This window comes from Schistocerca piceifrons, chromosome 3 (assembly GCF_021461385.2).
Source record: "Schistocerca piceifrons isolate TAMUIC-IGC-003096 chromosome 3, iqSchPice1.1, whole genome shotgun sequence".
NCBI lineage: Eukaryota > Metazoa > Arthropoda > Insecta > Orthoptera > Acrididae > Schistocerca > Schistocerca piceifrons.
In genome coordinates, this window is record NC_060140.1 from 835,476,761 (window position 1) to 835,503,533 (window position 26,773).

The 26,773-nt window shown below is 40.5% G+C and overlaps 1 protein-coding gene across 6 annotated transcripts in view; it reads right to left on the reverse strand.

Moving 5' to 3' along the window:
* Positions 1 to 26,773, reverse strand: part of LOC124788095 (alanine--glyoxylate aminotransferase 2, mitochondrial-like) — a 165,096-nt gene that overhangs the window by 101,289 nt on the left and 37,034 nt on the right. For 3 of the 6 annotated variants that reach the window (XM_047255201.1, XM_047255202.1, XM_047255203.1), the window contains exons 2-3: positions 21,848 to 21,939; positions 3,864 to 4,048 (exon numbers count right to left, since the gene is read on the reverse strand). In XM_047255201.1, the coding sequence (XP_047111157.1) occupies positions 3,864 to 4,048; positions 21,848 to 21,939 (277 nt within the window). Of the gene's footprint in view, positions 1 to 3,863; positions 4,063 to 21,847; positions 21,940 to 26,773 lie in introns of all 6 variants that reach the window. The other 3 variants (XM_047255205.1, XM_047255204.1, XM_047255206.1) reach the window with 1 other exon arrangement.

The window sequence follows — 26,773 nt, forward strand, 5'->3', positions numbered from 1 at the left end:
TTACAGCTACATCAACCCGCTGTCACTTTTCTTGGTTTTCGGGTCTCTGCCAATGGCATTTCACCGCCCCCTAAGAAAGTACAAACAATACTAAACCTACCCAGACCTTTGTCGTTCAAAGAGCTCCGGTGCTTTCTGGAACAGTTAATTATTATCACCGACATCTACCTCGGGCTGTGGAGATTCAGGCTCCGCTGACGGACGCTTTGGCAGGCACCAAGACTTCTGGATCTCGGCCCGTTCCATGGACCCCTGCTATTACTGCCTCTTCGACTGCCCTCAAAAATCTTCTTGCCGAGGCCTGCAACATCGCGCATCCTCATCCCAATGTGCAGCTTTTCATCACCACAGACGCGAGCGATACTGCCAGACAATCGATGGCCGGACTTCGCCTCTGCAGTTCTTCTCGCGCAAGCTCACCAATGCACAATGGAAATATTTCGCGTTTGACAGGGAGTTGCTCGCGGTCTACGAAGCGATCAAGCACTTTAAGACTGATGTTGAGGGATGCCCTTTCTATGTTTTAACAGACCACAAACCCCTGCCTGGGGCCATTACAAACCTGCCAGCTGACCCGCCTCTTCGCCGCTTCAGATACATATCTCAGTTCACCACCCATGTCAGACACATAAAAGGTGCTGACAATATAGTTGCTGATTTCCTTTCATGAGTCGACGCCGTCCATTCGCTATTAGACCTCTCTGAACTGCCTAACCTCATACCCGCCAACAAGGACACACAAAACCTGATTTCAGACTCTACCTCTTCACAACACTTCGTCCGCACCACCTTTCCTGGTATTTCTGGTGACATCTGGTGCGACGACAGTACGGACACGTTACACCCCCTCATCCCAACCACGCTCCGTCGAGCTGTCTTCAATGCTCTGCATAATTTAGCCCACCCCAGTGTTCATGCGTCTGCCCACCTCGTAGCGGAGTGCTTTGTGTCGAGAAATGTCAACAAGGATTGATAGCAATGGGCATGCCCCTGATCTGCATGCCAATGATGCAAAGTACACAAGCACACTTTGCCACGCTTCCACGCTTGGCGCCTTTTCGATACCTCCTGGGTGTTTCCAGCATATTCATATTGACATTGTCGGCCCTCTCCTCCCCTCTAACGGCTTTCGTTATGTTCTCTCGTCTATCAACCAAACAACTCACTGGGTTGAGACTGTCCTCCTCCCCAATATTACGGCAGAAACTGTTGCTCGAACTTTCGTCGAGTCATGGGTATCGCGTTTCAGATGTCCAGCTGTCATCATGACTGACCAGGGCAGGCAATTTGAGTCGGTCCTGTTCAATGAGATTTGTAACATTTGCGGCATCCGGCGCATCCATACCAAAGCGTATCACCTGCAAAGTAACGGGCTAGTTGAGTGCTGGCACCGCACTTTCAAGGCGGCTCTTTGATGCCACGACTCTCTATGGATGGAGGCCCTTCCCCTTGTGCTACTCAGCATTCGTGTGATCTATAACAAAGATCTCAAAGGCACAATAGCCGAGTTCATATACGGCCAGAACATTGTTCTCCCTGGCGAACTCGTGAGCCCTTCTGCTTCTTTCCCTCAGTCTGACTTACCTTCCTTCGTGGACCGCGTCAGACACCACTTCATCAACCTCCACATCCCTCCGCCCGCCAGCCATTCCCGCCCTAAGGTTCATGTCCCGAAATCTCTGGACAATTGCGAGTACGTCATGCTCCGAGATGACACTGTCCATGCTCCCCTCCAACCTCTATATACCGGCCTGTACTGAGTTCTCTGGCGCTCAGCCAACACCTATGATATCCAGATGAAAGATTCAGCTGTCACAGTCTCTCTCAACAGACTTAAGCCTGCTCATGTTGAGCCTTCTTCCACCCCCCTTCAGGCCACGACCACGCCACTCACTGTCGTGGCTCACGACGCTCCAACCACTCCCTCCACATCGGACTTACACACTCAATCGAGTGACTTCCAGCTCCAATCGTCGAGCTCTCGTCTGACCTCACCCCCTACTCCGGTCTCACACACTCCGTCGAGTGACCACATGCCCCTCCCCACGTCGAGCTTACCTACGATCACGCCCTTGCCGCCAGGCCCTTCGCCAGTCTTTCGTGTGTTCGCCACGCCCACCGGAGACATCATCGTCGTCGCTCCGTTGCACCCACAAACCTCCGGCCTACTTTTCACTGCACGACCAGCACGCCCAATACGACGTCCGGCTCACTTCAACGACTTCCAGGTTCGGTGGCCGAACCTTCCTTCACGACATCTACCCACACAGCTCACCGACGACACTGTCGAGCTGACCGTGATCCGGCTCCCGCGGACCACCCCTGCTGACGCCATAGTCACCCTCCCCCCCCCCCCCAGCTTCTCAAGAGTACTCTGTACTGCAGGGGGGGGGGGGGGCTATGTGGCCCTGATGAGGTTGACACCATCATCGATCTGAGTATCGTCTTTGAACTAAGCTAAGATTATCTTTGAACAGTTCCGCCATGTCAGTTCTTTGTAAGTCTTGCTTGTGTAAAGAGGTGAATAAACGAACTACTGCAAAATGGGAGTGTTGTTTGGTGTAACCGACCCGAACTTCCTCCTCAGTGTCATCAAAGTATACAGAAAGGCAACCCATCAACAGAATCAACAATCACTACACCACTGTCTAACAATAATGGTAGTTCCTAGATGGAATAATAGGTAAAATAAAGGCAATCACTTGCCCAAAGCTGACTTGTGTGACATACAGAAACAGACAAGAGACTACAGAATTTACACTAGCTTTCAAACTCTTGCTCTTTCCCTAGCAAAAGTGCACACACACTCATGCGTGCGCGCGCACACGCACACACACACACACACACACACACACACACACACACAAACACACACACAACTATGCAAACAACTGCCTAACAATAATGGTAGTTCCTAGATGGAATAATAGGTAAAATAAAGGCAATCACTTGCCCAAAGCTGACTTGTGTGACATACAGAAACAGACAAGAGACTACAGAATTTACACTAGCTTTCAAACTCTTGCTCTTTCCCTAGCAAAAGTGCACACACACTCATGCGTGCGCGCGCACACGCACACACACACACACACACACACACACACACACACACACACACACACAAACACACACACAACTATGCAAACAACTGCCTAACAATAATGGTAGTTCCTAGATGGAATAATAGGTAAAATAAAGGCAATCACTTGCCCAAAGCTGACTTGTGTGACATACAGAAACAGACAAGAGAATACAGAATTTACACTAGCTTTCGAACTCTTCGTCTTTCCCTAGCAAAAGTGCACACACACTCATGCGTGCGCACACACACACACACACACACACACACACACACACACACACACACACACACACACAACTATGCAAACGCCCAAATGCTCACACCTGTGGCCACAGTGAATGTCTTGTACAAATCTGAAAACCAGTGCACACACAGTCATGGGTGCGCGCGGGCGCACACACACACACACACACACACACACACACACACACACACACACAACTATGCAAACGCCCAAATGCTCACACCTGTGGCCACAGTGAATGTCTACAAAATTCAGGAGTGATGTTTAAAAAGAGATAAGCTATTACCAAATCTAACTAAAATTAGTGTTTTGTTTGTATAGCATCCACAACTGTCAATTACATATTTCATTTGTTGGTGTTAGAATATGTCTGCATGTAACAAGTTTTACAGAATTCTGAAAGTAACAGATTCTGCCCAACTCTGTGTACATGTCAGCTCTAATACAGTGGCTCCTGTTACATCAGCTGATAAGTGGACTTCTCTCTTTGATCAGAAATATAATTGTTATGTAAAACAGACATTATAAGCTACTTACGGATGACAATGTCCAACACTAACAGTTACAACTCCTCCAAACATATCAAGATATCGTTTGCCGGTGTGATCAAAGAGCCACTGCATATATCCATCATGGATTAACAGAGGCTTTTTATAGTAGGATACAATGCATGGAACCAGGTGATCTTCTCGTATTTCTTGAATCTTGTCATAATGTAGTCCCTGTTACAACAAACCTATAATGTAAAACAACACTTAATTAAGTGAACATAATTATGTTTCAAGTATGATTACATTTATTATAATTTAATACAGAAAAAGATGGCAGAATTGACCATTCACTTTGCAGCAGAATGTATGATGTAACGAAATATCTTGGCTGATTAAAACTGTTGACGTTATCAGAACTGATGCCTGACCTCTGTTTTATGGGCGATGCTTTTAACAAGTGAGCCATCTGAGACAAGTTTTTTTGCAGGACACACTCCACAGCAGGGTGAATGATTCATATTGGGAACAGCTTCTATGCACTGGCTAAGTCACTGCATCACTATGTTCCTTCTCCCAAGAAAGATTGTCCAGCAAGGTACGAACAAGCACTTCTGTAGCAGAGAGGTGCTGGCAGATTGAAGCTTCGAGTCAGGTTGTGAGACATATTCAGATGCTGCTTTTGAAAAGTATACAAGGTGTGTCCCAAAAGTCATTAAATATACTTTTCCGCCACACCCCAACAGGTTCCACCACATTCAGGCCATTTAAGTCAGGTGGGTGGCGACCCTTAACTTCACAGCATGCCCTAGGTCTGTCTGCTCTGAACATCAGTTGTGTCGGGATTACTGATTTAGTGCACTCGTATTTTGAGACCTGTCATCATGGATACTTTCAAACAACAATGGGGGACAGAATTCTTCGTAAATCTCAACAAAAAAGCTGCAGAAATTTATGAAGTATAAGGCACATGAGATGTGCTTTTTGTACAAAATTGGGAGGGTAATTATGGTCTGTGAAGGCCTCAGTGAGACCCTCGGTGTATGTCGAGAGGGATATATATGTGATGGGCATGGGTTGCTACGCTGTACGGAAGGGACTTCTTGGTATGGAATTGGTGGGTGCTGCCGAAGTGGAGGTATTGCTGGTGGTTGGTAGGTTTGATATGGACAGAGATACTGATGTAACCATCTGTGAGGTAGAGGTCAACACTGAGGAAGATGGCCTGTTGGGTTGAGTCGGACAGGAGATGGTTTTGAAAGACAGCTACAGCAGTACCTCTGTCCATATCAAACCTACCAACCACCAGTAATACCTCCATTTCGACAGCTGCCACCCCTTCCACACCAAGAAGTCCCTTCCATAAAGCCTAGACAACCATGCCTGTTGCATCTGTAGTGACAAACAATCCCTCTCAAAATACACAGGCCTCAGACTGAGGCCATCATAGATTGTAAGTAACCCCTCTCCTCAATCTTGTACAAAAACACATCTCCTGTGTCATATCTTTCCAATCACCCAGCACTCCCAAGTCCCACCGTTCAGCCACAGAGGAGCATTTGCCCTGACTCAGTACCACCCAGGACTGGAGCAACTGAATTACATTCTCCACCAAGGTTTTGACTACCTCTCATTGCTCCTTGAAATGAGGAATGTGCTACCCACTGTCCTTCCACTCATCCCACAGTGGTATTCCATCACCCACCAAACCAACAAAATATCCTTGTCAATCCCTACACAGCCCCAGCTCCAAACATCTTGCCTTATGGCTCATGTCCCTGTAATAGATCTAGATGCAAGACTTGTCCCATACATCCTCCCACCATCACCTACTCCAGTCCAATCACAAATATCACCTACGTCATCCAAGCCATGGCTACCTATGAAACCAGTCATGTGATCTACAAGCTAAGATGCAACCACTGGGCTGCATTCTATGTGGGCATGACAACAAAAAGCTGTTTGTCCACATGAATGCCACTGACAAACTGTGCCCAAGAAACAGCCAGATCATCCATTTGCTGTGCACGCTACCCAACATGACATTCTTCACTTCAATGACTGCTTCACAGCCTGTACCATCTGGATCCTTCCTACCAACACCATTTTTTCTAAATTGCGCACATGGGAACTCTTACTACAATATACCCTACATTTCCGTAATCCTCGTGGTCTCAATCTTCGTTAGCCCATGCCCTTACCCATCTATCCCCTTCCCTGTTCCCATTCCAGCACTACACAGTTCTCTATTCCATCAACACACACTCTCCCTTTTTACTTCTCTCCTTTCCCACTACCCCCAACCTCTGTCTGACTTCCCTCCTGCACTTAGCTACCCTACCCGCTCTCAATCTCATCCATGTACACTCCCACGAGCAGCACTTTACCATCCCAGACCCCTACCCTGTTATCCCTCCCCCTTCCCCTCTCCCCCTTTGCCGCTTCCTTATTCCCACCACTCAGATACCTCTCCCAATGTGCACTGCTGCTCACAGTTTGGTCTCGGCAGCCAGAGACTGTGGTCATTTGTGTGTGAATTGCATTTGTTTGAGTGTGTGTGTATGTGTTTATGCTGTTTATTTCTGATGAAGGCCTTGTTGGCCAAAAGATCACTTTCTGACAGTATTTTTGTTGTGACTATCTGTGACTCACTGTCTCCACTATATGGTGAGTAACAACTATCCTTTTCACAATATTGTTACATGCTATCCTGGATCTTCCATTTTTTGTTTAATCTTGATCAGTAGGTATTTTTATACAAAAATGTGGAATAAAATATAATGCTCTGGAACAATGCATATGCCATAGACACATAAAGAAAAAACATCTTGCATGACAACATATTACTCAGTAAAAACGAAATACCTATGGTAAATTTTACACACACACACCTGCGCATACAGGCACATTGTGCTGGATGAATACTGAGTGCAGGGACTGCAGTTTGCAGGTTTACTGGAACAAGGGGTTGTGCTGTCTCCTTTCTCCATTCCCTCACTCCCAACTGACAACCCCTCATCCCAGAATTGAATTACTAACATAGTGTCCTCAACTAGCTCACTGTAGCTGTACTGGTGTGTGTGTGTGTGTGTGTGTGTGTGTGTGTGTGTGTGTACATAGTCTAGCTTGAGAAAGGATTCATCAGAAAGCTTGTTAAGTTCTCAAACAATACAAACTGCAGGATGGAATGTAACAATATTATGAAAAGGATGGTTGCTACTCACCATGTAGCAGAGATGCTGAGTCACAGATAAGCTCAACAAAAAGGCTTTCACACAATAAGCTTTCGGCTAAAAAGGGCTTCATCAAAAACAACAGACACACACATACACACCACGCAAACACAACTCACACATACTATCTGTGACTCACTGTCTCCACTATATGGTGAGTAACAACTATCCTTTTCACAATATTGTTACATGCTATCCTGGATCTTCCATTTTTTGTTTAATCTTGATCAGTAGGTATTTTTATACAAAAATGTGGAATAAAATATAATGCTCTGGAACAATGCATATGCCATAGACACATAAAGAAAAAACATCTTGCATGACAACATATTACTCAGTAAAAACGAAATACCTATGGTAAATTTTACACACACACACCTGCGCATACAGGCACATTGTGCTGGATGAATACTGAGTGCAGGGACTGCAGTTTGCAGGTTTACTGGAACAAGGGGTTGTGCTGTCTCCTTTCTCCATTCCCTCACTCCCAACTGACAACCCCTCATCCCAGAATTGAATTACTAACATAGTGTCCTCAACTAGCTCACTGTAGCTGTACTGGTGTGTGTGTGTGTGTGTGTGTGTGTGTGTGTGTGTGTGTGTGTGTGTACATAGTCTAGCTTGAGAAAGGATTCATCAGAAAGCTTGTTAAGTTCTCAAACAATACAAACTGCAGGATGGAATGTAACAATATTATGAAAAGGATGGTTGCTACTCACCATGTAGCAGAGATGCTGAGTCACAGATAAGCTCAACAAAAAGGCTTTCACACAATAAGCTTTCGGCTAAAAAGGGCTTCATCAAAAACAACAGACACACACATACACACCACGCAAACACAACTCACACATACTATCTGTGACTCACTGTCTCCACTATATGGTGAGTAACAACTATCCTTTTCACAATATTGTTACATGCTATCCTGGATCTTCCATTTTTTGTTTAATCTTGATCAGTAGGTATTTTTATACAAAAATGTGGAATAAAATATAATGCTCTGGAACAATGCATATGCCATAGACACATAAAGAAAAAACATCTTGCATGACAACATATTACTCAGTAAAAACGAAATACCTATGGTAAATTTTACACACACACACCTGCGCATACAGGCACATTGTGCTGGATGAATACTGAGTGCAGGGACTGCAGTTTGCAGGTTTACTGGAACAAGGGGTTGTGCTGTCTCCTTTCTCCATTCCCTCACTCCCAACTGACAACCCCTCATCCCAGAATTGAATTACTGACATAGTGTCCTCAACTAGCTCACTGTAGCTGTACTGGTGTGTGTGTGTGTGTGTGTGTGTGTACATAGTCTAGCTTGAGAAAGGATTCATCAGAAAGCTTGTTAAGTTCTCAAACAATACAAACTGCAGGATGGAATGTAACAATATTATGAAAAGGATGGTTGCTACTCACCATGTAGCAGAGATGCTGAGTCACAGATAAGCTCAACAAAAGGCTTTCACACAATAAGCTTTCGGCTAAAAAGGGCTTCATCAAAAACAACAGACACACACATACACACCACGCAAACACAACTCACACATACTATCTGTGACTCACTGTCTCCACTATATGGTGAGTAACAACTATCCTTTTCACAATATTGTTACATGCTATCCTGGATCTTCCATTTTTTGTTTAATCTTGATCAGTAGGTATTTTTATACAAAAATGTGGAATAAAATATAATGCTCTGGAACAATGCATATGCCATAGACACATAAAGAAAAAACATCTTGCATGACAACATATTACTCAGTAAAAACGAAATACCTATGGTAAATTTTACACACACACACCTGCGCATACAGGCACATTGTGCTGGATGAATACTGAGTGCAGGGACTGCAGTTTGCAGGTTTACTGGAACAAGGGGTTGTGCTGTCTCCTTTCTCCATTCCCTCACTCCCAACTGACAACCCCTCATCCCAGAATTGAATTACTGACATAGTGTCCTCAACTAGCTCACTGTAGCTGTACTGGTGTGTGTGTGTGTGTGTGTGTGTGTGTGTGTGTGTACATAGTCTAGCTTGAGAAAGGATTCATCAGAAAGCTTGTTAAGTTCTCAAACAATACAAACTGCAGGATGGAATGTAACAATATTATGAAAAGGATGGTTGCTACTCACCATGTAGCAGAGATGCTGAGTCACAGATAAGCTCAACAAAAAGGCTTTCACACAATAAGCTTTTGGCTAAAAAGGGCTTCATCAAAAACAACAGACACACACATACACACCACGCAAACACAACTCACACATACTATCTGTGACTCACTGTCTCCACTATATGGTGAGTAACAACTATCCTTTTCACAATATTGTTACATGCTATCCTGGATCTTCCATTTTTTGTTTAATCTTGATCAGTAGGTATTTTTATACAAAAATGTGGAATAAAATATAATGCTCTGGAACAATGCATATGCCATAGACACATAAAGAAAAAACATCTTGCATGACAACATATTACTCAGTAAAAACGAAATACCTATGGTAAATTTTACACACACACACCTGCGCATACAGGCACATTGTGCTGGATGAATACTGAGTGCAGGGACTGCAGTTTGCAGGTTTACTGGAACAAGGGGTTGTGCTGTCTCCTTTCTCCATTCCCTCACTCCCAACTGACAACCCCTCATCCCAGAATTGAATTACTGACATAGTGTCCTCAACTAGCTCACTGTAGCTGTACTGGTGTGTGTGTGTGTGTGTGTGTGTGTACATAGTCTAGCTTGAGAAAGGATTCATCAGAAAGCTTGTTAAGTTCTCAAACAATACAAACTGCAGGATGGAATGTAACAATATTATGAAAAGGATGGTTGCTACTCACCATGTAGCAGAGATGCTGAGTCACAGATAAGCTCAACAAAAAGGCTTTCACACAATAAGCTTTCGGCTAAAAAGGGCTTCATCAAAAACAACAGACACACACATACACACCACGCAAACACAACTCACACATACTATCTGTGACTCACTGTCTCCACTATATGGTGAGTAACAACTATCCTTTTCACAATATTGTTACATGCTATCCTGGATCTTCCATTTTTTGTTTAATCTTGATCAGTAGGTATTTTTATACAAAAATGTGGAATAAAATATAATGCTCTGGAACAATGCATATGCCATAGACACATAAAGAAAAAACATCTTGCATGACAACATATTACTCAGTAAAAACGAAATACCTATGGTAAATTTTACACACACACACCTGCGCATACAGGCACATTGTGCTGGATGAATACTGAGTGCAGGGACTGCAGTTTGCAGGTTTACTGGAACAAGGGGTTGTGCTGTCTCCTTTCTCCATTCCCTCACTCCCAACTGACAACCCCTCATCCCAGAATTGAATTACTGACATAGTGTCCTCAACTAGCTCACTGTAGCTGTACTGGTGTGTGTGTGTGTGTGTGTGTGTGTGTGTGTGTACATAGTCTAGCTTGAGAAAGGATTCATCAGAAAGCTTGTTAAGTTCTCAAACAATACAAACTGCAGGATGGAATGTAACAATATTATGAAAAGGATGGTTGCTACTCACCATGTAGCAGAGATGCTGAGTCACAGATAAGCTCAACAAAAAGGCTTTCACACAATAAGCTTTCGGCTAAAAAGGGCTTCATCAAAAACAACAGACACACACATACACACCACGCAAACACAACTCACACATACTATCTGTGACTCACTGTCTCCACTATATGGTGAGTAACAACTATCCTTTTCACAATATTGTTACATGCTATCCTGGATCTTCCATTTTTTGTTTAATCTTGATCAGTAGGTATTTTTATACAAAAATGTGGAATAAAATATAATGCTCTGGAACAATGCATATGCCATAGACACATAAAGAAAAAACATCTTGCATGACAACATATTACTCAGTAAAAACGAAATACCTATGGTAAATTTTACACACACACACCTGCGCATACAGGCACATTGTGCTGGATGAATACTGAGTGCAGGGACTGCAGTTTGCAGGTTTACTGGAACAAGGGGTTGTGCTGTCTCCTTTCTCCATTCCCTCACTCCCAACTGACAACCCCTCATCCCAGAATTGAATTACTGACATAGTGTCCTCAACTAGCTCACTGTAGCTGTACTGGTGTGTGTGTGTGTGTGTGTGTGTGTGTGTGTGTGTGTGTGTGTACATAGTCTAGCTTGAGAAAGGATTCATCAGAAAGCTTGTTAAGTTCTCAAACAATACAAACTGCAGGATGGAATGTAACAATATTATGAAAAGGATGGTTGCTACTCACCATGTAGCAGAGATGCTGAGTCACAGATAAGCTCAACAAAAAGGCTTTCACACAATAAGCTTTCGGCTAAAAAGGGCTTCATCAAAAACAACAGACACACACATACACACCACGCAAACACAACTCACACATACTATCTGTGACTCACTGTCTCCACTATATGGTGAGTAACAACTATCCTTTTCACAATATTGTTACATGCTATCCTGGATCTTCCATTTTTTGTTTAATCTTGATCAGTAGGTATTTTTATACAAAAATGTGGAATAAAATATAATGCTCTGGAACAATGCATATGCCATAGACACATAAAGAAAAAACATCTTGCATGACAACATATTACTCAGTAAAAACGAAATACCTATGGTAAATTTTACACACACACACCTGCGCATACAGGCACATTGTGCTGGATGAATACTGAGTGCAGGGACTGCAGTTTGCAGGTTTACTGGAACAAGGGGTTGTGCTGTCTCCTTTCTCCATTCCCTCACTCCCAACTGACAACCCCTCATCCCAGAATTGAATTACTGACATAGTGTCCTCAACTAGCTCACTGTAGCTGTACTGGTGTGTGTGTGTGTGTGTGTGTGTGTGTGTGTGTGTGTGTGTACATAGTCTAGCTTGAGAAAGGATTCATCAGAAAGCTTGTTAAGTTCTCAAACAATACAAACTGCAGGATGGAATGTAACAATATTATGAAAAGGATGGTTGCTACTCACCATGTAGCAGAGATGCTGAGTCACAGATAAGCTCAACAAAAAGGCTTTCACACAATAAGCTTTCGGCTAAAAAGGGCTTCATCAAAAACAACAGACACACACATACACACCACGCAAACACAACTCACACATACTATCTGTGACTCACTGTCTCCACTATATGGTGAGTAACAACTATCCTTTTCACAATATTGTTACATGCTATCCTGGATCTTCCATTTTTTGTTTAATCTTGATCAGTAGGTATTTTTATACAAAAATGTGGAATAAAATATAATGCTCTGGAACAATGCATATGCCATAGACACATAAAGAAAAAACATCTTGCATGACAACATATTACTCAGTAAAAACGAAATACCTATGGTAAATTTTACACACACACACCTGCGCATACAGGCACATTGTGCTGGATGAATACTGAGTGCAGGGACTGCAGTTTGCAGGTTTACTGGAACAAGGGGTTGTGCTGTCTCCTTTCTCCATTCCCTCACTCCCAACTGACAACCCCTCATCCCAGAATTGAATTACTGACATAGTGTCCTCAACTAGCTCACTGTAGCTGTACTGGTGTGTGTGTGTGTGTGTGTGTGTGTGTACATAGTCTAGCTTGAGAAAGGATTCATCAGAAAGCTTGTTAAGTTCTCAAACAATACAAACTGCAGGATGGAATGTAACAATATTATGAAAAGGATGGTTGCTACTCACCATGTAGCAGAGATGCTGAGTCACAGATAAGCTCAACAAAAAGGCTTTCACACAATAAGCTTTTGGCTAAAAAGGGCTTCATCAAAAACAACAGACACACACATACACACCACGCAAACACAACTCACACATACTATCTGTGACTCACTGTCTCCACTATATGGTGAGTAACAACTATCCTTTTCACAATATTGTTACATGCTATCCTGGATCTTCCATTTTTTGTTTAATCTTGATCAGTAGGTATTTTTATACAAAAATGTGGAATAAAATATAATGCTCTGGAACAATGCATATGCCATAGACACATAAAGAAAAAACATCTTGCATGACAACATATTACTCAGTAAAAACGAAATACCTATGGTAAATTTTACACACACACACCTGCGCATACAGGCACATTGTGCTGGATGAATACTGAGTGCAGGGACTGCAGTTTGCAGGTTTACTGGAACAAGGGGTTGTGCTGTCTCCTTTCTCCATTCCCTCACTCCCAACTGACAACCCCTCATCCCAGAATTGAATTACTGACATAGTGTCCTCAACTAGCTCACTGTAGCTGTACTGGTGTGTGTGTGTGTGTGTGTGTGTGTGTGTACATAGTCTAGCTTGAGAAAGGATTCATCAGAAAGCTTGTTAAGTTCTCAAACAATACAAACTGCAGGATGGAATGTAACAATATTATGAAAAGGATGGTTGCTACTCACCATGTAGCAGAGATGCTGAGTCACAGATAAGCTCAACAAAAAGGCTTTCACACAATAAGCTTTCGGCTAAAAAGGGCTTCATCAAAAACAACAGACACACACATACACACCACGCAAACACAACTCACACATACTATCTGTGACTCACTGTCTCCACTATATGGTGAGTAACAACTATCCTTTTCACAATATTGTTACATGCTATCCTGGATCTTCCATTTTTTGTTTAATCTTGATCAGTAGGTATTTTTATACAAAAATGTGGAATAAAATATAATGCTCTGGAACAATGCATATGCCATAGACACATAAAGAAAAAACATCTTGCATGACAACATATTACTCAGTAAAAACGAAATACCTATGGTAAATTTTACACACACACACCTGCGCATACAGGCACATTGTGCTGGATGAATACTGAGTGCAGGGACTGCAGTTTGCAGGTTTACTGGAACAAGGGGTTGTGCTGTCTCCTTTCTCCATTCCCTCACTCCCAACTGACAACCCCTCATCCCAGAATTGAATTACTGACATAGTGTCCTCAACTAGCTCACTGTAGCTGTACTGGTGTGTGTGTGTGTGTGTGTGTGTGTGTGTGTGTGTACATAGTCTAGCTTGAGAAAGGATTCATCAGAAAGCTTGTTAAGTTCTCAAACAATACAAACTGCAGGATGGAATGTAACAATATTATGAAAAGGATGGTTGCTACTCACCATGTAGCAGAGATGCTGAGTCACAGATAAGCTCAACAAAAAGGCTTTCACACAATAAGCTTTCGGCTAAAAAGGGCTTCATCAAAAACAACAGACACACACATACACACCACGCAAACACAACTCACACATACTATCTGTGACTCACTGTCTCCACTATATGGTGAGTAACAACTATCCTTTTCACAATATTGTTACATGCTATCCTGGATCTTCCATTTTTTGTTTAATCTTGATCAGTAGGTATTTTTATACAAAAATGTGGAATAAAATATAATGCTCTGGAACAATGCATATGCCATAGACACATAAAGAAAAAACATCTTGCATGACAACATATTACTCAGTAAAAACGAAATACCTATGGTAAATTTTACACACACACACCTGCGCATACAGGCACATTGTGCTGGATGAATACTGAGTGCAGGGACTGCAGTTTGCAGGTTTACTGGAACAAGGGGTTGTGCTGTCTCCTTTCTCCATTCCCTCACTCCCAACTGACAACCCCTCATCCCAGAATTGAATTACTGACATAGTGTCCTCAACTAGCTCACTGTAGCTGTACTGGTGTGTGTGTGTGTGTGTGTGTGTGTGTGTGTGTGTGTGTGTGTACATAGTCTAGCTTGAGAAAGGATTCATCAGAAAGCTTGTTAAGTTCTCAAACAATACAAACTGCAGGATGGAATGTAACAATATTATGAAAAGGATGGTTGCTACTCACCATGTAGCAGAGATGCTGAGTCACAGATAAGCTCAACAAAAAGGCTTTCACACAATAAGCTTTCGGCTAAAAAGGGCTTCATCAAAAACAACAGACACACACATACACACCACGCAAACACAACTCACACATACTATCTGTGACTCACTGTCTCCACTATATGGTGAGTAACAACTATCCTTTTCACAATATTGTTACATGCTATCCTGGATCTTCCATTTTTTGTTTAATCTTGATCAGTAGGTATTTTTATACAAAAATGTGGAATAAAATATAATGCTCTGGAACAATGCATATGCCATAGACACATAAAGAAAAAACATCTTGCATGACAACATATTACTCAGTAAAAACGAAATACCTATGGTAAATTTTACACACACACACCTGCGCATACAGGCACATTGTGCTGGATGAATACTGAGTGCAGGGACTGCAGTTTGCAGGTTTACTGGAACAAGGGGTTGTGCTGTCTCCTTTCTCCATTCCCTCACTCCCAACTGACAACCCCTCATCCCAGAATTGAATTACTGACATAGTGTCCTCAACTAGCTCACTGTAGCTGTACTGGTGTGTGTGTGTGTGTGTGTGTGTGTACATAGTCTAGCTTGAGAAAGGATTCATCAGAAAGCTTGTTAAGTTCTCAAACAATACAAACTGCAGGATGGAATGTAACAATATTATGAAAAGGATGGTTGCTACTCACCATGTAGCAGAGATGCTGAGTCACAGATAAGCTCAACAAAAAGGCTTTCACACAATAAGCTTTTGGCTAAAAAGGGCTTCATCAAAAACAACAGACACACACATACACACCACGCAAACACAACTCACACATACTATCTGTGACTCACTGTCTCCACTATATGGTGAGTAACAACTATCCTTTTCACAATATTGTTACATGCTATCCTGGATCTTCCATTTTTTGTTTAATCTTGATCAGTAGGTATTTTTATACAAAAATGTGGAATAAAATATAATGCTCTGGAACAATGCATATGCCATAGACACATAAAGAAAAAACATCTTGCATGACAACATATTACTCAGTAAAAACGAAATACCTATGGTAAATTTTACACACACACACCTGCGCATACAGGCACATTGTGCTGGATGAATACTGAGTGCAGGGACTGCAGTTTGCAGGTTTACTGGAACAAGGGGTTGTGCTGTCTCCTTTCTCCATTCCCTCACTCCCAACTGACAACCCCTCATCCCAGAATTGAATTACTGACATAGTGTCCTCAACTAGCTCACTGTAGCTGTACTGGTGTGTGTGTGTGTGTGTGTGTGTGTGTGTGTACATAGTCTAGCTTGAGAAAGGATTCATCAGAAAGCTTGTTAAGTTCTCAAACAATACAAACTGCAGGATGGAATGTAACAATATTATGAAAAGGATGGTTGCTACTCACCATGTAGCAGAGATGCTGAGTCACAGATAAGCTCAACAAAAAGGCTTTCACACAATAAGCTTTCGGCTAAAAAGGGCTTCATCAAAAACAACAGACACACACATACACACCACGCAAACACAACTCACACATACTATCTGTGACTCACTGTCTCCACTATATGGTGAGTAACAACTATCCTTTTCACAATATTGTTACATGCTATCCTGGATCTTCCATTTTTTGTTTAATCTTGATCAGTAGGTATTTTTATACAAAAATGTGGAATAAAATATAATGCTCTGGAACAATGCATATGCCATAGACACATAAAGAAAAAACATCTTGCATGACAACATATTACTCAGTAAAAACGAAATACCTATGGTAAATTTTACACACACACACCTGCGCATACAGGCACATTGTGCTGGATGAATACTGAGTGCAGGGACTGCAGTTTGCAGGTTTACTGGAACAAGGGGTTGTGCTGTCTCCTTTCTCCATTCCCTCACTCCCAACTGACAACCCCTCATCCCAGAATTGAATTACTGACATAGTGTCCTCAACTAGCTCACTGTAGCTGTACTGGTGTGTGTGTGTGTGTGTGTGTGTGTGTGTGTGTGTGTGTACATAGTCTAGCTTGAGAAAGGATTCATCAGAAAGCTTGTTAAGTTCTCAAACAATACAAACTGCAGGATGGAATGTAACAATATTATGAAAAGGATGGTTGCTACTCACCATGTAGCAGAGATGCTGAGTCACAGATAAGCTCAACAAAAAGGCTTTCACACAATAAGCTTTCGGCTAAAAAGGGCTTCATCAAAAACAACAGACACACACATACACACCACGCAAACACAACTCACACATACTATCTGTGACTCACTGTCTCCACTATATGGTGAGTAACAACTATCCTTTTCACAATATTGTTACATGCTATCCTGGATCTTCCATTTTTTGTTTAATCTTGATCAGTAGGTATTTTTATACAAAAATGTGGAATAAAATATAATGCTCTGGAACAATGCATATGCCATAGACACATAAAGAAAAAACATCTTGCATGACAACATATTACTCAGTAAAAACGAAATACCTATGGTAAATTTTACACACACACACCTGCGCATACAGGCACATTGTGCTGGATGAATACTGAGTGCAGGGACTGCAGTTTGCAGGTTTACTGGAACAAGGGGTTGTGCTGTCTCCTTTCTCCATTCCCTCACTCCCAACTGACAACCCCTCATCCCAGAATTGAATTACTGACATAGTGTCCTCAACTAGCTCACTGTAGCTGTACTGGTGTGTGTGTGTGTGTGTGTGTGTGTGTGTGTGTGTGTGTGTGTGTGTACATAGTCTAGCTTGAGAAAGGATTCATCAGAAAGCTTGTTAAGTTCTCAAACAATACAAACTGCAGGATGGAATGTAACAATATTATGAAAAGGATGGTTGCTACTCACCATGTAGCAGAGATGCTGAGTCACAGATAAGCTCAACAAAAAGGCTTTCACACAATAAGCTTTCGGCTAAAAAGGGCTTCATCAAAAACAACAGACACACACATACACACCACGCAAACACAACTCACACATACTATCTGTGACTCACTGTCTCCACTATATGGTGAGTAACAACTATCCTTTTCACAATATTGTTACATGCTATCCTGGATCTTCCATTTTTTGTTTAATCTTGATCAGTAGGTATTTTTATACAAAAATGTGGAATAAAATATAATGCTCTGGAACAATGCATATGCCATAGACACATAAAGAAAAAACATCTTGCATGACAACATATTACTCAGTAAAAACGAAATACCTATGGTAAATTTTACACACACACACCTGCGCATACAGGCACATTGTGCTGGATGAATACTGAGTGCAGGGACTGCAGTTTGCAGGTTTACTGGAACAAGGGGTTGTGCTGTCTCCTTTCTCCATTCCCTCACTCCCAACTGACAACCCCTCATCCCAGAATTGAATTACTGACATAGTGTCCTCAACTAGCTCACTGTAGCTGTACTGGTGTGTGTGTGTGTGTGTGTGTGTGTGTGTGTGTGTGTGTGTACATAGTCTAGCTTGAGAAAGGATTCATCAGAAAGCTTGTTAAGTTCTCAAACAATACAAACTGCAGGATGGAATGTAACAATATTATGAAAAGGATGGTTGCTACTCACCATGTAGCAGAGATGCTGAGTCACAGATAAGCTCAACAAAAAGGCTTTCACACAATAAGCTTTCGGCTAAAAAGGGCTTCATCAAAAACAACAGACACACACATACACACCACGCAAACACAACTCACACATACTATCTGTGACTCACTGTCTCCACTATATGGTGAGTAACAACTATCCTTTTCACAATATTGTTACATGCTATCCTGGATCTTCCATTTTTTGTTTAATCTTGATCAGTAGGTATTTTTATACAAAAATGTGGAATAAAATATAATGCTCTGGAACAATGCATATGCCATAGACACATAAAGAAAAAACATCTTGCATGACAACATATTACTCAGTAAAAACGAAATACCTATGGTAAATTTTACACACACACACCTGCGCATACAGGCACATTGTGCTGGATGAATACTGAGTGCAGGGACTGCAGTTTGCAGGTTTACTGGAACAAGGGGTTGTGCTGTCTCCTTTCTCCATTCCCTCACTCCCAACTGACAACCCCTCATCCCAGAATTGAATTACTGACATAGTGTCCTCAACTAGCTCACTGTAGCTGTACTGGTGTGTGTGTGTGTGTGTGTGTGTGTGTGTGTGTGTGTGTGTGTGTGTGTGTACATAGTCTAGCTTGAGAAAGGATTCATCAGAAAGCTTGTTAAGTTCTCAAACAATACAAACTGCAGGATGGAATGTAACAATATTATGAAAAGGATGGTTGCTACTCACCATGTAGCAGAGATGCTGAGTCACAGATAAGCTCAACAAAAAGGCTTTCACACAATAAGCTTTCGGCTAAAAAGGGCTTCATCAAAAACAACAGACACACACATACACACCACGCAAACACAACTCACACATACTATCTGTGACTCACTGTCTCCACTATATGGTGAGTAACAACTATCCTTTTCACAATATTGTTACATGCTATCCTGGATCTTCCATTTTTTGTTTAATCTTGATCAGTAGGTATTTTTATACAAAAATGTGGAATAAAATATAATGCTCTGGAACAATGCATATGCCATAGACACATAAAGAAAAAACATCTTGCATGACAACATATTACTCAGTAAAAACGAAATACCTATGGTAAATTTTACACACACACACCTGCGCATACAGGCACATTGTGCTGGATGAATACTGAGTGCAGGGACTGCAGTTTGCAGGTTTACTGGAACAAGGTGTTGTGCTGTCTCCTTTCTCCATTCCCTCACTCCAACTGACAACCCCTCATCCCAGAATTGAATTACTGACATAGTGTCCTCAACTAGCTCACTGTAGCTGTACTGGATGCTGAGTCACAGATAAGCTCAACAAAAAGGCTTTCACACAATAAGCTTTCGGCTAACAAGGGCTTCATCAAAAACAACAGACACACACATACACACCACGCAAACACAACTCACACATACATGATCACAGCCTCTAGGGGCTGATGCCAATCTGACAGTCTTTTTTTTTTGTGCCTATTTGTGACTCAGCATCTCCGCTATAAGGTGTACAACAATTATCCTTTTCATAATATTGTTACGTTTTCAGTTTAGTTTATGTGTCTGGTGTAAGGTAACACATAGAGGTTCACCTATTGACTGTAATTTTATTACACTGTTATATATTTACGGCCATGTCTTGATTTTCAACTTACACTAAGCAAAGACAACTTAGACAATAAAGGAAACAGTTGCAGAGTGTTTTTTCAAGCCATATAAAAAGACAGTTTTTCACAAAGTACATGTGTTAATTACCAGTTCTTAATACAGTATGGGATCGTACATTTTGCATAGAACAATTAGTGTCAATCAATGGAATTGCCTCTATTGCAGTGAAATATCAATTTAATTCCAATTAAAAAATATATATTGTAATATTAATTGTTACTCATCATGTAATATTTAACACTTGAGTCTCTTTTTATGATACTAATTAGGAAAACTGTGTGTTTCTGCTGGGTGTAAGGTCGTGATTAAATAATTTTGTACAGCTTTTTTAATTATATGAATGCTGTAAGCAGCCAGCAATGTTGAAATTATAAAGGGGATCCCTGCTGCAAGCGCAGAGAACCAGAATGAGAATTTGCGGAGTGAGTCAGTCTGTAGGAGTGCAAATTGGGTTCAGTTTGGTTTGTGCCAATAAATGAAGAAAAGAAAATGAGTTGTTTCAAGGCTTTTCATTAAGCAAAATCCTCACAATGATATAAGTACATGAAGAAACCCAAAGAATCACTTCAGGACTTCTGCAACTACTATTTAAATACGGCTAACAGTCTTCAGCACCTCTGATTACATGATTCCACCAGATAAGTAACAAAGAATTTACATGTTTTTCTGCTCCAAAACTCAACTCCTTCTGCAAGAACCATGATATTGTGATATGAATACTGAAAATAATTAATATTTTTAAAGTGAAATTTTGACTTTATACTCATCTATTTTATGAGTGGATGTTTTATTTGGTCAGTTGTTACCTGTACAATTACAAATCGAGTATTTTACTGTTTCATAGCTCCAGTCAGTGGTTATTTGTTTAAAGTCAAATCATAGCACAAAATTAATGCACAGACTTTCACCAAACAAACAAACTGCAATAAAAGATTGAGTTTATCAATGTAAACTGTGATTTCCACTTCTTTTAACAACTGGAAGTGGTTTTTTCCATTTAAATAAATGCAAATAAACAGTGAGTGAACTGCACTGAAAATCAGAGTATTAGTATAGTTGCTACCTCTCTAGCCTCTCAAAGGCTTTTGTTGTATTTCTTATGAAAATATTTTCCTGTACACATTGTCAATATTTTCCTGTACACAATGTCATTGTTACTTAGTGACATTAATAGGTACTCACTATTGATGCATAAATTCAACCATCTTCTATTGTGACAGCTTCTCTTTGTTCTACCAGAAATATATGGTGGTTACGAAAAAGTATGGCAAGTATTAGATTAGATTATTGTGAACAAATACAATGCAGGAAGCTCAAATTTTAATGAACTGTTCGAAATCAGCCAGCTTCTGGCCTATGTTTTTTTTTATTATGAGCTGTATTACAAAATACAGTACTTTCTTACTGTAATATTTGAACAACACACATAACACGCTACATATGAATTATGTCCCAACAGCCTAATAACTCCTAACAGCATATTTAATCTGCAAATGTTGTCCTGTGTATTTTGTTGTGGATTCACAAAGAAACTTATGAATCTCCATTTTCTGTTGCTCATTTCTGATATGCTTAAGACCTTATGCTCCCAAAAGCAATAGAGGTTGAAGATACAATCAAGCAGCACATTTCTTACAGTTATGATAATTCTTGTGCATTGATCACAGTCCATACTCACTGTGTACTTCTTTGGCTGATAATCACATGGAGGCATCTCAGGTGCTGCCATAGCATGGTAGTCTTTCTGGCTAAACTTCAGAAAACGTAAACCTGTGAAAGTAAAATTCTGAATAATAGCCATTGTCTTCTAACAAGATGATTCTACATTCATAGCAAAAGTTTGTCAAGTACATTGTGAAAATTGTATGGATAAAATACAGAATAGAAGTGATATTTAGCTTTGAATTAATAATGATGACTTGATATTAACACATGTAGCTTGAATTCACATTTGTAATCATCTAACACTGCTTTTATAAACAGTATGTTAGACTATCATAGGTACAAGACAAAGGGGTGAGTAAGGAGTAACGAAATAAGCAAATAATCCCAATAAACATAGGTCCGGAAACCAATGTTTCCCGCATATAACATACTATAATTCAGCATATGAACACCTTATAACAGAGTTCTCAAGGAGCCAAACTGCAAATATGCACATTTGGACAAATACCGGTACATTACAACAAGTGCTCCACATGGCTATCATTCGTGTGAAGGCAGATCTCAGCACACTACCTCATCTGTAGCAATACATGTTCAAATTGCAAGGTGTGGGCCAAGTGTAGTTACCATGATCCATAATGTGTCTCCAGAGTTCATCAACACTATCAATATGGCTGGACTATACCAGAGCTTTTAAATACTGCCAAACAAAAAGGATCAAATTAAGGCACAGAACTTGGGAGGCAGTAGTACTGGCAAGCCACAACTGATACACTGTTTGCTGTCAAAGATTCATGCTGTGTATTCCTGAAGGGCCACCTGAAAGTAAGCTGGTACCCCATCATGCATGTACTGTAGATACATAATTCTGCTGTGAGCTGTAGCATATATGTAAGGATCAAATTAAGGCACGGAACTTGGGAGGCAGTAGTACTGGCAAGCCACAACTGATACACTGTTTGCTGTCAAAGATTCATGCTGCGTATTCCTGAAGGGCCACCTGAAAGTATGCTGGTACCCCATCATGCTCCTTAGACACTGGAAGTGTTGTAAGATTGGCACAACTTGTGCTTGTATCAGAGAAACCATTGGTTTCTGGACCTATGTTTATTAGGATTGTTTCATTGTCCTCTACTCACCCTTTCACTTGTACCTGTAATAGCCAGACAAATTGTGTGCTGAAAGGGAAAACTCAAGCTTTAATTTTATAAATGACTTTCACCATCATCTGGACTATTTCCACCAGCAAAAATTGTAATGAATAACTTAGTCAACGGCAGATATGATTTCATTTAAAAATTCTAAGAGACACTGATCCCACAACAACTAACGTTGTGCCAAGCTTTAACTTTTAAGCTGAAGTTTCCGTGTGTGAAAATATATATGAAGGATGACTTATCCAAAAGCAAAAGCATTTTTCCATCCTTTCTTTATGCTGCCAGTTACTCAATTCCAGTCAACAGCTCTATTCTTGTATTTATATTACAGTTATAGCTATTACTATAATTGCTAAATTAAATCACCTTTTTCAGGCTGCATTTGTTGCATGAAATATACATCTAGTCCAATCAGTTGACTTTTGCCTATGTGCTAATATTAAATAATCCTACAGATAGAGAAAACAAAAGAGAAAATGAAATTAACACTGATGCATGTATTCATTAGCAATTGGACCACCATCACAATTGAAAGGTTTTTCTGAGATAATCAAAAGAGGTATCTTGAACAGAATGACCACCTCAGTGCCAACCAGCATGGATTTTGAAAACATCGATCACGTGAAACCCAACTTGCACTTCTCTCAACTGACACACTGAAAGCTTTGGATCAAGGCAATCAGTTAGATGCTGTATTTCTTGATTTCCAAAAAGCTTTTTACTCAGTACCCCATCTACGCTTATTGTAAAAAGCTCAATCATATGAGGTATCGAGTGAAATTTGTGACTGGATTGAGGACTTTTTGGTAGGTAGCATGCAGCAAGTTATCTTGGATGGAGAGAGATATTTAGATGTAGAAGTAACTTCGAGTGTGCCCCAGGAAAGTGTGTTGGGACCCTTGCTGTTCATGTTGTACATTAATGACCTTGCAGACAATATTAACAGTAAAATCAGGCTTTTTGCAGATGATGCAGTAATCTATAATGAAGTGCTGTCTGAAAGAAGCTACGTAAATATTCAGTCAGACCTTGATAAGATTTTGAAGTGGTGCAGAGATTGGCAACTTGCTTTAAATGTTCAGAAATGTAAAATTTCGCACTTCACAAAATGAAAAAACTAGTATCCTATGACTACAATATCAATGAGTCACTGTTGGAATTGGCCATTTATACATACACCTGGGTGTAACACTTTGTAGCGATATGAAGTGGAATGACCACAAAGCTTCAATTCATGTGTAAAGCAGGTGGTAGACTTCAGCTTATTGGTAGAAAACAGAGGAAGTGCAATCAATCTACAAAGGAGATCACTTACAAATCACTTGTATGACTGGTTCTAGAATATTGTTCAAGTGAATGGGACCCATATCAGATAGGACTAACAGGGCATATTGAACATACACAGAGAAGGGCACCATGAATGGTAACAGGTTTGTTTAACCCATGGGAGAGTGTCACAGATATACTGAAGTAAATGAACTAGAAAATGAACTGGAAGACTCTGAGATAGACATAAACTATCCTGAAAAGTCTGTTAACAAAGTTTCAAGAATCGACTTTAAATGATTACTCTAACAATATACTACAACCCCTTCGTATCACTCACGTAGGGATCATAAGGGTAAGATTTTGATCATTATTGCGAACATAGAGGCATTCATACAATCTCTCTTCCTGCACTCCATACATAAATGGAACAGGAAGAAACCATAATAACTGGTAGAATGGGACATACCCTCTGCCATGCACCTAACAGTGGTTTGCAGAATATAGATGTAGATGTAGTAATGCATGAAAGACTTGCTCATTTTCTAAATAAAAATAAAATATTGACTAGTACTCAGAATGGGTTTAAGAAGAACAGATCATCAGGAATAGCAGTCTCCAAATTCATGAGAGTGGTCCCAACTGCTTCAGATAGGAATGAATTAATTGTGAGATATTCATAGATTTATTGAAGTTGTCTAATCAGTTGTGACTTGGTGCTTATGGAACTACACTGTGATAGGGTCTGGGGACTGGCCTACGTTTGGTGCACGTTCTCTCTCTCTGGCAGACAATGTAGGGTGCAAAGTGCCATGAAGGGAAGGAAAATCTTTAAGATTATGGTAAAAATAAAAATTAACCAGGGGTAAGTGCCCAGGTTTCCATGTTAGATCCCTCTTATTCCTGCAGTGTAGTTCGCCAATTAACCAAGCATTCCTACAAAAGGATGCACTGATGACGATTTACAGCAAAAGTCTCCAAGACAATATATAATGCAGGAAAATGGTTTAAGAACATGACTTTGGTCATAAATAAAGAAAAAACAGTATGGATGAGCTTTAGTAATAAGAGAAGTAAAGTTGAAAGCAGCATGAAACTGTGTGTGCTTTACTGCCAAAGTCCCATACACAAAATTTCAAAGCACGTTGTTGGATGAACACTAGAGATAGGAAAAACATACAGAGATTCTGAATTATAAAACTAAATGTTGTGAATTGGACAAATTGCTACTCACTACACAGAGGAGGCACTGAGCAGCAGCCAGGCACATTTACAACTAGACTACCCCCCCCCCCCCCCCCACACACACACACACACAATCAAACAAATATTATACACAAAGATATATATTCACACACACAAACAGTACTTGTTGTTCTGTGGGCACAGAAACACTACTAATACTACTACTACTACCACAAAAAAAACCTCGTATCTGTGGTGAGCAGCAATCTATCCAGTTCATATCGTTTTATGTTGGAGGTTGCTACTGGCCAAGTAACTGTTATGTACCAAGGCTTAGAGATTGTTGCAGCCTTGAATCCTTGTAGTGCATCTATTAAGCCCTATGCATAATTATATTAACAGTTTGCTCTGAATGTGTGTGCTTTTGAAATCTTGTAAGGAATTTTCAACATTGAGAAAATGAAATAAGTTCATAAATTCAAAGTAGAACTGAAACATTTTTAATAACACACAGCTTGTAGAATATTGGTGTGTGTGTGTGTGTGTGTGTGTGTGTGTGTGTGTGTGTGTAAAATATATATAAGAAAAATTCTTAATCTGTACACCACAAACAGCACAATATGTGACTACAGAACCAAATTCAGACAGTGTTTACATCCAAACCGAAGAAACATTAAATCATATCTCAGTAACAGAAAGCAAACTGTAAGCTACAACAGTCAAAAGTCACAGTTACTGAATGTCACTAGAGGTGTACCCCAAGGATCAGTGCTTGGGCCATTACTGTTTATAATATTTATAAATGACCTGCCCAGCAATATGCCACGCAAAGCTGTGCTTTATGCAGATGATACAACTTTCATCAATTCAGGGAAGGACATAAATAAACTGAAGGAGAAAAGTAAAGATTTTCTCAGATTATCCAATATGTGGTTCGAAGCCAATGAGTTAGCTATTAACTATGAAAAGACTGTAAATATATCCTTCAGCATATCCAATGCTGATATTGAGTACACTTCTACCAAACTTCTTGGCATATACTTAGATACAAAATTAACCTGGCAGAGTCACATAGACAACATATCTCGAAAGCTTTCGCGAGTTATCTATCTACTGAAAAAATTACGCACATGTGTTTCTGAAAGCCTGCTGATTAATTTCTATTATGAATTCTTTCATTTCCATATTAGCTATGGTCTTCTTCTATGGGATAATTCTCCATGGTCCACGAAAATTTTTATTTGGCAGAAGAAAGCCATCAGGAGAATCTCTGGGATTACCAAAAATAACATATCATGTAGGTCATACTTCAAAGAATTACAGATAATGAC